This window comes from Suncus etruscus, chromosome 11, assembly GCF_024139225.1.
Source record: "Suncus etruscus isolate mSunEtr1 chromosome 11, mSunEtr1.pri.cur, whole genome shotgun sequence".
NCBI lineage: Eukaryota > Metazoa > Chordata > Mammalia > Eulipotyphla > Soricidae > Suncus > Suncus etruscus.
The window spans coordinates 49,929,766-49,946,313 of NC_064858.1; the positions used below are offsets into that span (position 1 = coordinate 49,929,766).

At 38.8% G+C, this 16,548-nt stretch overlaps 1 protein-coding gene across 4 annotated transcripts in view; it reads left to right on the forward strand.

The window, feature by feature from the left end:
* Nucleotides 1-530: 530 nt before the first annotated feature.
* The window catches only part of VEZT (vezatin, adherens junctions transmembrane protein), a 40,360-nt gene continuing 24,342 nt past the window's right edge, over nt 531-16,548 (forward strand). The window contains exons 1-5 of one of the 4 annotated variants that reach the window (XM_049782827.1): nt 531-670; nt 3,285-3,367; nt 7,290-7,462; nt 9,871-10,146; nt 14,116-14,250. In XM_049782827.1, coding sequence (XP_049638784.1) covers nt 589-670; nt 3,285-3,367; nt 7,290-7,462; nt 9,871-10,146; nt 14,116-14,250 — 749 coding nt within the window. In that variant the 5' untranslated portion in view covers nt 531-588. Of the gene's footprint in view, nt 671-3,274; nt 3,368-7,289; nt 7,463-9,870; nt 10,147-14,103; nt 14,251-16,548 lie in introns of those variants that run through there. The other 3 variants (XM_049782825.1, XM_049782826.1, XM_049782824.1) reach the window with 3 other exon arrangements.

The window sequence follows — 16,548 nt, forward strand, 5'->3', positions numbered from 1 at the left end:
CAAGTAATAGTTATTTTTACTGTATATTTTTTAAGTATCTATCTTCAAAATTGACTATTTTGTACTCTAATACTACAAAAGCATAAAGAAACCACTTTACAGATGTTTGTTTATTATTTTTAGTTTTGGGGCCACACCCAGTGGTACTCAGGGGTTTTTCCTGGCAGGCTCAGGGGACCAAATGGGATGTCAGAAATCAAACCTGATCTGTCCCACATGCAAAGCAAATAAATGCCCTACTGCTGTGCTTTTGCGTCAGCCCAAAATTTGTTTATATTTCTAACTTCTTTGTTGATGGTTGGTACTCACTAGAAAATAAGTATGTGTGGTTTTTATTTAGAATTGTTCCCTTTTTGGGTTCCTCTGTTGATTTTTTTTTCAATACTAAAATGGCATTTAAAGCAATTGAATTCCTTATAGAAGAAATCTTCAGGAATTTGCATTTTCTGACCTTGTGAAGTTTGGTATTGAATTTGACCTCTAAAACTTTTTAGATAGAAATTATTTTAAATTTTTTTATTTTATGTTTTTTCAGAATTCTCCACTTTACCAGTACTTACAGGATCTGGGACACACAGATTTTGAAATATGCTCTTCTCTGTCACCAAAACCAGAAAAATGCACAGCAACAGAAGAACAACAGAAGCCTCCTCCAAAATCTTTGCCCAAAGTAAGGAAGCATCTCATTCTCCTGGCTTAGTCTCTGTTTTCAATATACTGATTATTTCAACTAATATTCCTCCTTACTCTCACAAGGAATGATCAAAAAATAAAATCTCCTTTTAAGCAACTCTCACACACTGGTGAAATCATTTTTTCTTCAGTTGTACAGGACTTACTGTTCAGGTTAAACACAAAACTGCTGTTTCTTGGACTATCTACATGGATAATTTGTATAATAGGGTTAGGAAATAATGAGGTGAGAATCAGCATTTATCAGTTGAAATTTCCTGGAGGGAACTAGAAGAATACACAAAATCTTTAATAAAAGCCCATCTATTTAGTTATAGGAACTGAAAAAAAAAGTAATTATCTTTTTAAAAGACAACACAAGGCTGGAGAGTACAGTAGTTAAGGCACTTACCTTGCATGCAGCTGACCCAGGTGTGATCCATGGCAATCCATATACTATGATTCCCCAAAACAAAGTAGCAACAACAAAGACAGAACAAAATTTTTGGAGATTACATTATGATATGGGTGTATCTGCTCAATTTTGAATGTCTTTCTTATCTGTAACATACTTTATATCATTAATATTTCATATTTTGATGAGATGATACAGCATTTACAGCTGAGAATCTAGAGAATTTCCATTAGTTATGTTCTATAAAATGCACTTACCAAATTCATTTATGCTCTTTAGCTATATTGACTAAAATAAGAAATGATTCTAGAATATTTCAATTTTAACAAAAGGAATTCGGGGAGAAGGCATTTAAAATTTTTAGATACACTCTTTTGAGAGGGTAAGAGTTTTTTCTCCTGTTCTTTGTAGAAAACCCTAAAATGTGAGGCAACCAAACAGGGCCCATTTGCATTATAAAAGCAAACTTTTCTAGGATGCCAGGAGGCCCTTCCCCACCATGCTCCTGATACAGGGGTCACTCTTTGCAATACTTGAACTGTAAGTACTGGGGCCTGAAAGGTGCTTTGGTCTGTGCAGTTTAGACAGTGGTGCTGTGAACACCAAATACATGTTTGTTTTTGTTGTTGTTTTGTTTATATCATTTTTTGTTTTTTGGGTCACACCCGGCAGCACTCAGGGGTTACTCCTGGCTGTACGCTCAGAAATGGCTCCTAGCAGGCTCAGGGGACTATATGGGATGCCGGGATTTGAACCACCGTCCTTCTGCATGCAAGGCAAACACCCTACCTCCATGCTATCTCTCCGGCCCCCAAATATATATAGATTAACACCTAAAAGGTGGGCATTGGGGAAATTAAAGTCCTTATATAACCATCAGTTTTGCAACTCTCTGTTTAAATGCTTTTATCTTCCTGCCTTTTTCAAATATGAGTGTTTCTGGAAAACCAGGGATTTTTAAAGCAAAACCTGTAGATATATCTAATGAATCACTTATAGATTAAGACTTGGATTTGAAAATTTTGGGCATACTAAGACAGAGAATGTACCTAAGGATCAATGAGTATTGATTGCCCCTAGTTTGTATGCATATAATAAAGGTTTTATTGACATTTGATCATTTTCATTTATGATGACTGATTTAAAATATGTAAATGGCATGACTGATTTGTAAATAAGGAAAAAAATTTAAATCGTAACTCCTCAAGATGAGGAACAATTAAAATAACCTCACTCACTAGAGAATGTTTTTCAAGTCGGCACAAGTATAGAAAGTTTTTTGTTTTGTTTTGGTTTGGTTTTTGGGCCACACCCGGTGGTGCTCAAGGGTTACTCCTGGCTATCTGCTCAAAATAGCAGGTACGGGGACCATATGGGACACTGGGATTCAAACCAACAACCTTAGGTCCTGGATCAGCTGCTTGCAAGGCAAACACTGCTGTGCTATCTCTCCAGGCCCGGTATTTCTTGTACTAAGTTCTGAACAACAGCAGTTATGTATATTTATATTTTCACTTATTCCTTTGCCCCTTTTCCAATATGTGGAATATAATAATACTCAGTGGAGGTAAAATCCATTAATTGCCATGCTCAGTGAGTGAACTACTAAGGTAAATTGAATTTGGGGTTGATATAATAATAAAACTGGTTTCAACAATTTTTTCCAAATGGATTAGGGTATCTCTACCGTAGTGTTATAGGATGAAATATTTGTAATGCACGAGAAATTGGAGTACATAGCACTTGGGGGCCATCTGTGGTACTGGAGAACAAACTGTGGTCTGACACATGTAAGACACTTAACCCCTGTGCCCCAGAAAAAAAAATCAAAAACTAACTTTCCAGGTCATGTTCCAAAATTACTGGATCAGAGCATTTAGTTTGGAGTCCCAAGATTATTTCCAGCTAAGAATCTCTTGGTGATTCTAATGTAAGAGTAAACCAAGAAACTAATAAAGAAGCTGTGTGTGTGTGTGTGTGTGTGTGTGTGCGTGTGTACATTATAAATCTTATAATAAAGAAGCTGTGTGTGTGTGTGTGTGTGTACATTATAAATCTTATAAACAGGATGATTTTTTTCCCCTACCTTTTTCTGTCAAAAAATTTGATTAATTTGTACTAAGTTAACTGCAATGCTCGTTTAGGGGATGTGGTTTAATAACCCTATATAATATTCATCTCCTTCAGCGAGGTAAAGAAAGCCTGTTAAAAGTGGCTGAAACCATCAAAAGCTGGATTGTTTCTCAGTGCAACCAGAAAGATGACTTACTGCGCAAACTGGTAGGTAGGTTTTCACTTCTTGTCCTTTTTCTAGGGGTTCCAATTTGTTAGTAAGAGAAACAATGAATCACAGCTTGTTTACTAAGGATTTGGTAGCTTGATCTTTGGCTTGAAATTCTTTGGTAACTGGGGATGGTTGAATATGTTCTCAATATTGTTATAGTTCTTCAAAGAGGTTATTAACGACTTAGGAAAGAATATTCTAATAGTTAATGAAAACTTATTTTGCATTACTAATTTTCTTTTTTTATAAGTATATTTTTATTTATTTAAACATCTTGAATACAAATATGATTGTGATTAGGTTTCAGTCATGTAAAGAACACCCCCCTTCACCAGTGCAACATTTCCACTACCAATGTCCCAAATCTCCCTCCATCCCACCCCACCCCCACCTGTACTCTAGACAGGCTTTCCAGTTCCCTCATTCATTCACATGATTATGGTAGTTCTCAGTGTAGTTACTGCCATCTCTTCCACTGACAAGTACTCTTCTGTGAAGTAAAAGGAATATATTAAGGATTACTTTCAATAACAGTATCTTGGGATTTTTGTCTCCAATGTCCAGAGGCTATTATTATTCCCTTTTATTGTTTATACTATATTCTACATATGAGTGAGATCATCTGATTTTTTTTTTTAGGACTCATTTCAGTTATCATGACAGCCTCCTGTTTCATCCAAAATGAAAAAAAGTGCTTAATTTCATCTTTCCTAGTGTGCTTCATTCTAACCATAACTTTGAACTGTTTAGCAAATAATTGGCCTTCCCATGGTTGCCTTTAAGGTGCTTTCCTTTGGGGCTAGAGCAATAGAACAGTGGTAGGGTGTTTGCTTTGCATGCAGATGACCCCGGACAGACCCAGGTTTGATCCCCAGCATCCCATATGATCCCCCAAGCCTGTCAGGAGCAATTTCTGAGTACAGAGTCAGAAGTAACCCCTGAGTGCCACCAGTTGTGCCCCACACACACACACAAAAAGGCGTTTTTCTGCTATTTTGACTTGCTCTTTTCTTTGGGGATCTAGTTTGTTGCCTTGTTAAATCACAAGATTTGGTGGAGCTCAAAGTGAGCTGTGAGAAAGTTACCAGAATTGGCACCTGCCAACACTGGTTAGCCAGACTGGAAGAGGCTGCTGAGATGGTGTCTGCTCCAACCCAAGGATTGTCCTAAGACTTCCAGTCTCAGCCAGATGCTATGGGATTCTTTAACCGATGATTCTAATTCTTTTCCGTCAATGTGTGCTGCATCTCTAGGTCAGCCATTGATTAATTAGGCTCTTCAAGGGAAGTTTTTGTTGCTCCCTTTCTTTGATTCTTCCACTTTGATCCTCAGTGTTGCTGCTTCAGGAACTTGAGGGGTTCCTTTTTCCTTCTGATCCCCAGGAAGAAAGTTCCACTTTCAGCACCTCACTGCATGAAAGGCTGCAGCTAAGAGGAGGGTTCTTTATGCATGAGAGATTTTTCTATGTCCTCTACCAGTCTCAGTACTGTCCTTCTGTTCTTGGTTGTGGAAATTACATATTTATCTATTTTTTTCAGATGTTCTTTTTCTTTTTCTTTTTTTTTTTCTTTCTTTTTTTTTTTTTTTTGGTATTTGGGTCACCAAAAACTCCTGGCTCTATGCTCAGAATCGCTCCTGGCAGGCTCAGGGGGCCATATGGGATGATCGGGATTCGAATCACCGTCCTTCTGCAAGCAAGGCAAACACTCTGTCCATGCTATCTCTCCGGCCCCTGGATGTTCTTTTTAAAGATTATTTAATAATATAACTGTAGACTTGTTGTGTTCATGGGGGAAAGTCAGTACAGGCTTTTCTTCTTGGTCATCTTCAACTAGAGCACCATGGTGGAATTCTTCCTTCCTAATTCTGTATTGCTGCAGTCTTTTTAATAAGCAGCTCTTGGGGCCGGAGAGATAGCACAGCGGTAAGGCGGTTGCCTTACATGCGGAAGGTCGCTGGTTCAAATCCCGGCATCCCATATGGTCCCCCGAGCCTGCCGGGGGTGATTTCTGAGCGTAGAGCCAGGAATAACCCCTGAGCATTGCTGGGTGTGACCCAAAAACCAAAAAAAAAAAAAAAAAAATAAGCAGCTCTAGCTCTTCCTTGGCAGGGCCTTTTTAAGACACTTCACTGTACGTGTCTCTTTTCACCATAACATAATAATAATTACCTGATATGTTTCTTATACTCGATATACTTCATTTTATGTATATTAATAACAACTGCCAGAATTGACATGTATGTTTCAAATGTTGACTTACTTAATTTTTACAATAAACCTATGAATAAGGAATTGTGATTATTCTTACTTTGCAGATTTAAAAAATGGAAGACAGATTATTAGCTGGTTAAGTTATTGGACCATATATAAACTTAGATTTTTAGTATTGGCATTTAAATTTGTTCAGTGATCCAAAATTCACAGTATATTTTTTCACAGTATATATATGTCTATATAGAAGAGACTTACTAATGTTTAGGCAAATCAGAATTATTAACTTTCAAAGTTCTTTTTATTTGGGGGGGGGCCATACCTGGCAGTGCTCAGGGGTTACTCCTGATTCTGTGCTCAGAAATCACTCCTGGCAGGCTCAGGAGACTATATGGGATGCTGGGGGTCAAATCTGGGTTTTTCCTGGGTCAGCTGCGTGCAAGGCAAACACCCTACTGCTATGTTATCACTCTGGCCCCAAAGTTATTCATTTGTTTGAGACTTCAGTGTGAATAAATTTAAACAAAACTATTGGAATATTTTTCTTAGTATAGCCAATATATTTCCCCAGTAGTTTGAGTCTATATTGTCTTAGATCTTGATCTGTTAGTGCTGCCTTCAAAAATCAGTATTGGGGAGGTTAAAACCCCATTTTCTCAGACAGGTGTGGTGTCAAAGAGTAGTGTTAGGAAAGTGGGATTTGGCAGGATGTGTTTGAGCACATCTTTGCAGAGAGAGCGCCCATTGTTCTGACTTTCACAGCCCCCTGTCAGCCGTTTTCAGTCAAGCTTCTTTGAACTTATCCCTATGTGGGTATGTAGAGGTCTCATGAAGTGTGCGCATTTTAGCTTTTATTGGAATAAGGCCATGTTCAGTTGGGTCTGTCACATGCAAGGCAAGCATCCCACCCACTGCATCTCTGAAATCTTGATATGTGTCCATTTTTAGGCCTTGATCTTGCCGTCATAATTCTTTGGTAATAGCTACATTGTTATAGTACCCAAAGACAGCATCTTAATAGAATATTTTCTGTTTCATTAAGTATGCTTAGATTTAACTTTATCAACCTACAGTACTTCACTTCTCTTTATTTTTTTAAACTTTATTGATGATTGATTGATTGGTTTTGGGGCCACACCCGGAGGCGCTCAGGGGTTACTCCTGGCTCTGCACTCAGAAATAGGGCCCGGAGAGATAGCACAGTGTATTTGCCTTGCAAGCAGTTGATCCAGGACCAAAGGTGGTTGGTTCAAATCACGGTGTCCCATATGGTCCCCCGTGCCTGCCAGGAGCTATTTCTGAGCAGACAGCCAGGAGTAACCCCTGAGCACCGCTGGGTGTGGCCCAAAAAAAACCAAAAAAACAAAAAACAAAAAAAAAGAAATAGTCCCTGGCAGGCTGGGGGACCATATGAGATGCCGGTAATTGATCTGGGTCCCTCCTGGGTCTGTCGCATGCAAAGCAAATGCCCTATCGCTGTGCTATCTCTCTGGCCCTGTCTCTTTATTTTTTATTTTACCTCTTATTGTTTAGTAATGCCTACTTCAATCTTATTATTTTGTACTTAGAGTGAAAATTAAATATACTTAAGACAGATTGGATTACTTCTTTTAGTCTGTACTGAAAATAATTCTTCTAAAGTTTATAACCACATTTGAGCAAAATTATGCATGAATTAATAACTCTTCTGGTCTTTTAATGGCAAGGACACTGGATTCCGACTCGACTTGCTACATACCATTCTGCAGCAGGAAGTCCTGTTACAAGAGGATGTGGAGCTGATTGAGCTGCTTGATCCCAGCATCCTGTCTATAGGGCAAACACAGCAAGAAAATGGACACCTGCCAACTCTCCGCTGCCTTGCAACCCCTAACATTTGGTACTACCCAGATAAAAGCTCTCCTTGGCTTGCCTATGCTTTCTGAAGCTCAGGCATCCCTTATTTTCTATATTTATATTGTAATTAATGGTTGTCCAAAATGTAAAAAAAAAATATTAAGGGGCCTTTCTAAAGCAAGTGCTATGTAAAGTGAGTCTTGACTGAAAATCCCATTTGGTTTCTGTATATGCTCAACTCAATATATTAATTAGTCTGTGTCAGATCTGACGGGCAGATCTATAATATGTACTTCTCTCCCTCAAGTCTGTTATCCATCTCCTACACGTGTATGCACTCAGGACAAGCCAATTTTTTGTTGTTTGTTTTTCACTGTTAATTGATGATGTAGTCAAATCGTAGAAATATCAAGGATAGGACGATAAATAGTTGTCTTTTGCTTTCTTTTATTTTTTGGTTTTTGGTTTTTGGATCACACCCAGCAGCACTTTCTTGTCTGAGAAGAGATTAGGGGGAACATAGTTTGGTGAGTCACACTACCCTACAATTCTTCAAGTGCTTGAAGTATTTGGATCTTATGCATAAGTTCCAAGCTGTAATCTGTTTTGTTTCATGGTTAAGTGGGATTGGAGTTTAGATATATATACAAGTACAAATGGAACTGTTATGATCTTTTTCTTTTTTAAGTAAGTTTATTAAATGAACTAAATCCTTGTCTGAGGTTTTTAGGCTTTTGGGCCACACCCAGTGCCGCTCAGGAGTTACTCCTGGCTTGGGGGACCATATGGGATGCTGGGGATTGAACCAGGGTCTGTCCTAGGTCGGGCACGCGCAAGGCAAACGCCATACCACTTCGCCACTGCTCCGACACCACTTGTCTGAGTTTTTTACACTTAACAGTCACGTTTATTGTAAATAGCCCATATTATAACAGACAGCAAAATTTAATATTTTCCAAATTTATAACTGCTATATCATGATGAAGTTGGGTTTTGTTTATATTTTTAGTTGTTGGGTCACACTGGCATTGCTCAGGGGTTACCCCTGGCTCTACGCTCAGAAATCACTCCTGGACCATGTGGGATGCCAGGATTCGAACCACCATCCTTCTACATGCAAGGCAAACTCCCTACCTCCATGCTATCTCTCCGGCCCCGATGAAGTTGGTTTTTGTTTTTGTTTTTTTGATTTTGTTTTTGGATCCACCCGGTGACACTCAGGGGTTACTCCTGCCTATGTGCTCAGAAATCGCCCTGGACTTGGGGGACCATATGGGACGCCGGGAATCAAACCAAGGTCCGTCCTGGATCTGCCATGTGCAAGGCTCATACCCTACCACTGCACTATCGCTTTAGCCCTATCATGATGAAGTTGGGGGTGGGGAGAGAAGAGAGGAGAGACTGAGACTCAAGATAGTTTTTATTGAGAACAGGGAGAGGAAATATTTGTTCTAGAAAGAACACTGGCTTTTCCAGAGCAGAAAGCTAGCAAAGAGGCACAGAGACAAGCAAGTGAGATACATGTTCAAAGGAAAATACAGGCTTGAAGGGTGAGCTGAAGTAAAGTACCTTCTCATTCAGAAAAACAAGAGCTGGAGAACTAGAGAGATAGCTCACATGCTCCTGCATAAAACTGGAGTAGGAGAGGCCCTGGGTTTGGGCGTGGCGTCCTATGTCCTCATGTTCCCAACACATGGAGATTTAGGAATTGGGAATAAAACATCTTTGGATTATAATATCTCATAGTTTTGTTTTGGTTTTGGTTTTTGGGTCACACCCGGCAGCGCTCAGGGGTTACTCCTGGCTCTACGATCCTGGCAGGCTCAGGGGACCATATGGGATGCCAGGATTCAAACCACTATCCTTCTGCATGCAAGGCAAACACACTACCTTCATGCTATCTCTCCGGCCCCATATCTCATAGTTTTTAATACTTAAAAATTAAAATTCTAAATGTTAATTTTAAAAATTAAAATGTTAAAAATTAGTATCTATAGATATTTTTCATATTAAACTAAATAGAATTAAAAGACTGTAGTTTATCAACCAGATCTGACAGAAAATTTTTGTTTGTTCTTGGGGGGGTCACACCTGGTGGTGCTCAACAGCTGTTTCTGGCACTTGGGAGACAGTGCAGTGCTGAGTATCTAACCTGGGCCTGCTGCATGCAAAATGTGTGCTCAGTCCACAAAGCTAGTTCTCTGGCCCCTAAATCTTCCTATTTTTTAATGTTTCTAATTTTAACATCCAAGCACCACTCATAGTTACCAGATAATATTTAACTATTCATACATCCTTTAAGTGCCATGTTTTCTTGTCATACTTTATAAAGAAGGCAGCATTTTATCTACTTTAGTAAGCATAAATATTTTATTGCTTGTGCTGATGCACATAATTTGTATTTCTCTAGTCTGATGGATATATTTATCTTGGTTTCTCTCTCTATTCTAGGGATGTCTCAATGCTATTTGCCTTCATTGGTCTACTCATTATGCTTCCCACATGGTGGATTGTGTCTTCTTGGCTGGTATGGGGATTGATTCTTTTTATTTATCTGATCATAAGAGCTCTAAGATTATGGAGGACCGCCAAACTACAAATGACCCTCAAAAAATACAGTGCCCATTTCGAAGAGACAGCTGCAGATAGCCGAGCTTTTACTAACCTTGTGAGAAAAGCTTTACGTCTCATTCAAGAAACTGAAGTTATTTCCAGGGGATTTATACTGTGAGTTCATTTTATTTTATTTATTTATTTATTTATTTAGATTTTGGGGTCACACCCAGTAACATTCAAGGGTTGCTCCTGGATATGCGCTCAGAAATCACTCCTGGCTTAGGAGACTATATAGGCTGCCAGGGGATCCAACCACGGTCCATCCTAGGCTAGCATGGGCAAGGCAGATACCTTACCACTTGTATACCAGATACCTTACCACTTGTGCCATTGCTCTGGCCCCTCATTTTATTTTATTTTTTTGAGGGGGTCACACCCGGCAACTCTCAGGGAATACTCCTAGTTCTACGCTCAGAAATCAGCTGGGATTCGAACCATGGTCCTTCTGCATGCAAGGCAAACTCCCTACCTCCATGCTATCTCACTGGCCCCACCCTCATTTTATTTTTTAATTACTTCTTTTCTACAACATACTTTAACTAGAATATTTATCATGATTTTTTATTTCTATATTGTATTTTAGGAAAAGTAGGCTTCTCTGGCATCTATTAGGTTTATTAACTGCTCAAGGAAGGAATACATATATACTATATGCTATATTTAATATGTAGAATGAATCTGCTTACCTTCCAATCGCTAGTAAATACTTTGACCCTGCTTTGCCTCATTCTTATTTAACAAAATCAGTCATTATCCTTTTTTCTGAACACATTTTTTATCATTTATTTATTTATTTGTTTATTTGTTTGTTTGTTTTTGGGCCACACCCAGCGGTGCTCAGGGGTTACTCCTGGCTGTCTGCTCAGAAATAGCTCCTGGCAGGCACGGGGGACCATATGGGACACCAGGATTCGAACCAACCACCTTTGGTCCTGGATCAGCTGCTTGCAAGGCAAACGCCGCTGTGCTATCTCTCCGGGCCCTCATTTCTTTATTTATGCACCATGATCACAAACATGTTTCAGTTATAAAAAAGAATACCCCCTTCACCAGTATAACCTTCCCACCACCAATGCCCCCTCTCTCCCTCTACCCCCTTCCTGTATTTGATAAAGGCATTCTATTTCTCTCACTCACTACCTTTATCATGATAGTTGTTAGTGTAGTTATTTCTCTAACTGCACTCATCACTCTTTGTGGTAAGCCTGATATCATTGGCCAGTCAGTCCTTCAAGCCTCATCTGTATTGTCTCTGGGTATTATTAACATACTGTTTTTCTTTTTCATTTTTTTTAAATTTTTTTCTTTATTTAAACATCTTGATTAGAAATATGATTGTGATTAGATTTCAGTCATGTAAAGAACACCCCCCTTCACCAGTGCAACATTCCCACCACCAATGTCCCAAGTCTCCCTCCATCCCACCCAACCTTCACCTGTATACTAGACAGTCTTTCCAGTTCCCTCATTCATTCACATGGTTATGGTAGTTCTCAGTGTAGTTATTGCTATAGCTACACTCACCACTCTTTGTGGTGAGCTTCATGTAGTGAGCTGGAAGTTCCAGCCCTCCTCTCTGTCTCTGAGGATTATTGCAAAAATGACTTTTATTTTTCTTAAAAACCCATAGATGAGATTATTCTGTGTCTATCTCTCTCCCTCTGACTTATTTCACTCAGCATGATAGATTCCATATACATCCAAGTATAGAAAAATTTTATGACTTCATCTCTCCTGATGATGGCTGCATAATATTCCATTGTGTATATGTATCACAGTTTCTTTAGCCATTCATCTGTTGAAGGGCATCTTGGTTGTTTCCAGAGCCTGGCTATTGTAAATAGTGCTGCAATAAATATAGGCGTGAGGAAGGGATTTTTGTATTGTATTCTTGTGTTCCTAAGGTATATCCCTAGGAGTGGTATAGCTGGGTCGAATGGGAGCTCAATTTCCAGTTTTTGGAGGAATCTCCATATCGTTTTCCATAAAGGTTGGACTAGACGGCATTCCCACCAGTGCTGCAGTGAACATAGACATGCAGAGGGCATTTTTGTATTGTGTTTTTGTGTTCCTAGGGCATATCCCTAGGAGTGGTATTACTGGATATATGGGATCTCAATTTCCAGTTTTTTGAGATATATCCATATTGTTTTCCATTAAGGCTGGAATAGACCATAATCTCACCAGCAGTAAATGAGAGTTCCTTTCTCCCCAGATCCTTGATAGTTCTGATTGTTCTTCTTTTTTTTGTGATGTGTGCCAATCTCTGAGGCATGAGATGGTATCTCATTGTTATTTTGATTTGTATCTCCCTGATGATTAGTGATGTGGAGCATTTTTTCATGTGCCTTTAGGCCATTTGTATTTCTTCTTTGAGAAAGTGTTTGTTCTTTTTTTCTCCTCATTTTGTGATAGGGTTAGATGATTTTTTCTTGTTAAGTTCTTTCAGTACCTTGTATATCTTAGATATTAGCCCCTTGTCTGATCAGATTGGGTGAATAGTTTCTCCTGTTCTGTGGATGGCCTTTTTGCAGAACTTCTCAGCTTAATATACAGTCCCATCTGTTCATCTCTACTTCCACTTGTTTAGACAGTGATGTTTCCTCTTGAAGATGCCTTTTGTTGCACTGTCATGGAGTGTTTTACCTACATGTTCTTCTGTATACCTTATGTCTGAACACACTTTTAAAGCCTAAATTTATTTTATTCTTATTTTTATATTTTTATTTATTTATTTTTGGTGGTTCATCCTAGGCTAGCGCTTGCAAGGCAAACAGATGCCTTACCTCTAGTGCTTTTAAAAAATGTTTTTTGTTTTTGTTTTGTTTAACTTTTAAAAAATGTTTTTGTGGGGCCGGAGAGATAGCATGGAGGTAAGGCGTTTGCCTTTCATGCAGAAGGTCATTGGTTCGAATCCCAGCATCCTATATGGTCCCCTGAGCATGCCAGGAGCGATTTCTGAGCGTGGAGCCAGGAGTAACCCCTGAGCGATGCCAGGTGTGATCCAAAAACAAAACAAAACAAAACAAAACAAAAAAGTTTTTGAGTTACATATCATTTTATAAAGTTATGTTTATAGAGGAAGAAATTTATGTCATGTATTTTGTGTTGGGAAGTAAGTAATTAGTTAGGTTAAAATTGTATTCAGTAGGCCGGGGGTATGGCATTTGCATGGAGATAGGGCATTTGCCTTGCATGCAGAAGGATGGTGGTTCAAATCCCAGCATCCCATATGGTATTCTGAGCCTGCCAGGAGCGATTTCTGAGCGTGGAGCCAGGAGTGCTGCCGGGTGTGACCCGAAACCAAAAAAAAAAAAAAAGATGGTATGCAGTAACTTTCATATATGATCATTTATAATTATATTTATAAAAGTATAGTATATTATTTGTCATTGTGGCAATTTGCCTTTTAGAAAGTGTCAGAAAATCGGTTCCTATTCAAGTTGTGAGTATCTGTGCTACCACACTATAACCCTTACTTTGCCTTTCTACTTGCATTTCCCTACTTCATTTTGAGTAAGTAAGTGCCAGTGGTAGCAGGTGGGTAAGTAATTTTACCCTAATTTTTTGAATGCACAGAATATATTTTCTCTTGTATTTAATGATTCTGTACGAGTAACAAAAACACAGCTGACGAACTCACATAATGAATATGAAGAATCTGAGTGTTTATAAAGTATTTATGCTTACCAGAGATAAAGGTCTTGAAAATTGAATGTAAAATAATACCATTTCAGTTTATTTCAACAAGCAGAAGTGGAGGTACCTATATTTAAAAAGTATCTGCTCTCTTATAAAAATATTCTTACATTTCTGCTATATTTCAACTTAAATTCATTGTTTTCCTATCAGTAAAAACTTACTAGTCCTTGAGATTTAAATTTTTTCCACTTATCTTTAATGCCTACAAGAGTTGTCTCAGGAAAATGACCATGAAAACTGAGTTGGATTGTTTTAATACTTTTATAAAGAAAATCATGAGAAGGGAATAGTTTTCTAAAGATTATTTAATTGTGGTTTAGAAACTTTAGGACACCTGTACAGTTGTATCACGTTTTACTTTTCAAGTTTTCTTGACAGGGTCAGTGCTGCTTGCCCATTTAATAAAGCGGGACAGCACCCTAGCCACCATCTCTTGGGTCTTCGGAAAGCTGTCTACAGGACTGTGAAAGCCAACTTTCAAGCAGCAAGGCTAGCTACTCTCTACATGCTGAAAACATATCCTTGTCTGTAGACTGTGACTGGAGCAGCATCTCCAGGGTCCTGAATATAGATATAGCTACAGCCTATGGGTGTGGGGACAGCAGGGTAACTGGAACATTGGTGATAGGAAATGAACACTCGTGAAGGGATGGGTGTTGAAACATTGAAATTCAATTATCAACAGCTTTTTTTTTCTTTTGATTTTTGTGCCACACTGGCACTGCTCAGAGGTTACTCCTGACTCTATGCTCAGAAATCACTCCTGACAGGCTCGGAGGACCATATGGGATGCCCAGAATAGAACTCAGGCCCTTCCAGGCCGGCCACTTACAAGGCGAATGCCCTACCACTGTACTGTTGCTCCAGCCTCAGCTTTTTAAGTCTGTGTCTCATGGGGATTTAATTTTTTAAAAAGTTGATATATATATATATATATATATATATATATATATACATATATATACACACACACATATACATACACACATATGTATACTGGGGTCACCGACTTTGAAGCTGATTTCCAGTTGCAAAACCTAGAAGTTCATTGACCATACCATCAGACCCCTATTTTTTTTATCTTTGCTTCCCTCTACTCAGAATACAGACATTTAACTGTCCTCAAGGCCTACTCCTCAATCATTGTGATTCCCCTCAGGTGGAATGGAAGGAAGGACAGTACCAAATGGAGCGAAAGTTCTCTCACATGACCTTTATATTTATCTTTATCTTTATTTGGGGAAATATACCTTCTGGTACTTGAAGGCTATTCTCAGCAGTGTCTGGTGGTGCTAGCTGTGAGGGCTGTGAGGGATACATGTGGTTTTAAGAGCCTGAACTCCCAGTCTCTTTACCCATGGAGTGCATGCACTCCTGCACAAGGAAAAAATCTAAGATGAAGGAAACTGCTTGTACTAGATTCATTGTTTTTACAAATTGCTGGAATGTGGCACATTTGAATCATGCCTAGAAATAAGCTGGCAACAGGAAATCCCCTTTCAGGCCCTGAAGTCATATTGGGTAAGTTTATATTTTGACCATGTCACTGTCTAGATGACCTGGAAGTTTCTTAATTATGTTTTGCTCTACTTTTAAAATGGCAGCAATAGAATCTTACTGTGCTTCTACTGAGAGAAAATGAAGTATTGTTTCTCAACTGGAAGCCATATATTCCCCACTGCGGAAACCCAAAATATTCAAAGGTGCTACAAGTGAAAATCATGTAAAGGTGGAGGGGAGCCTGTCATGAGAAAAGGGCCAACCAACGGGGCCATAGGAATAAAACCAGATGAGAAGGGGCTGGGACTGGAAAGAGATCGAGAAACACCTAATGTACTTCAACAGAACCAGATGTCCAGATTCAGTTTAAGACATCAAAACAACAATTAAGTTACTTAGATGGACTAAACCAAGTAACTCTCCTAGTCAGGAAATAAAGATGTATAAGATACTCATTTTGGTTAAGATTCAGAGATCTGCTGAATTGAGTCAGTGGAATGCAAACCCCTTTGTACCTTCAGTCTGCTGGGTACTATTATCACCGATAAATATATTGCTTAAAGTTTATAGAAGACTTTATGTCCTATTATATCTTCATACAGATCTGACTATATTTTTCTATTTCTCCTTAAGGAAAACCAAATCTACACTTGTATGTGATTTGCTTACTTAGTGTCACACAACTAATAAAAGGTGAAGTTGTGGGCCCGGAGAGATAGCACAGCAGCGTTTGCCTTGCAAGCAGCCGATCCAGGACCAAAGGTGGTTGGTTTGAATCCCGGTGTCCCATATGGTCCCCCGTGCCTGCCAGGAGCTATTTCTGAGCAGACAGCCAGGAGTAACCCCTGAGCACCGCCGGGTGTGGCCCAAAATCCTAAAAAAAAAAAAAAAAAAAAGGTGAGGTTGTATTTTGACTATAGGACTTCTACATAATTATACTTTTGGCATATGCTTTTATTATAATATACTATCTCCATTCAGTCTTTCCACTGCTTAAATGCCTGCTGTGTTGCAGAAAAATAATAAGAAGCTTATTAATAAGCTGATTAATAAACTTAATAAGTAGCTTAACCTACTCTTAAAGATTTTTATTTTAGCGTGGTTAGTACTTAAACCACTAGTCATATTACAGAATTTGTGCAAGGCTAGAGAAATAATATAGAAGGTAAGATACTTGTCTTGCATGTGGCCAGCTCTGGTTCGTATCCCCAGCACCATAGATGTTCTCTCAAGTACCATAAAGGATTACTCCTGAGTTAACCCAAGAATAGCAGTTCTTGTTTTTTTTGTTTTGTTTTGGGGCCACACCTG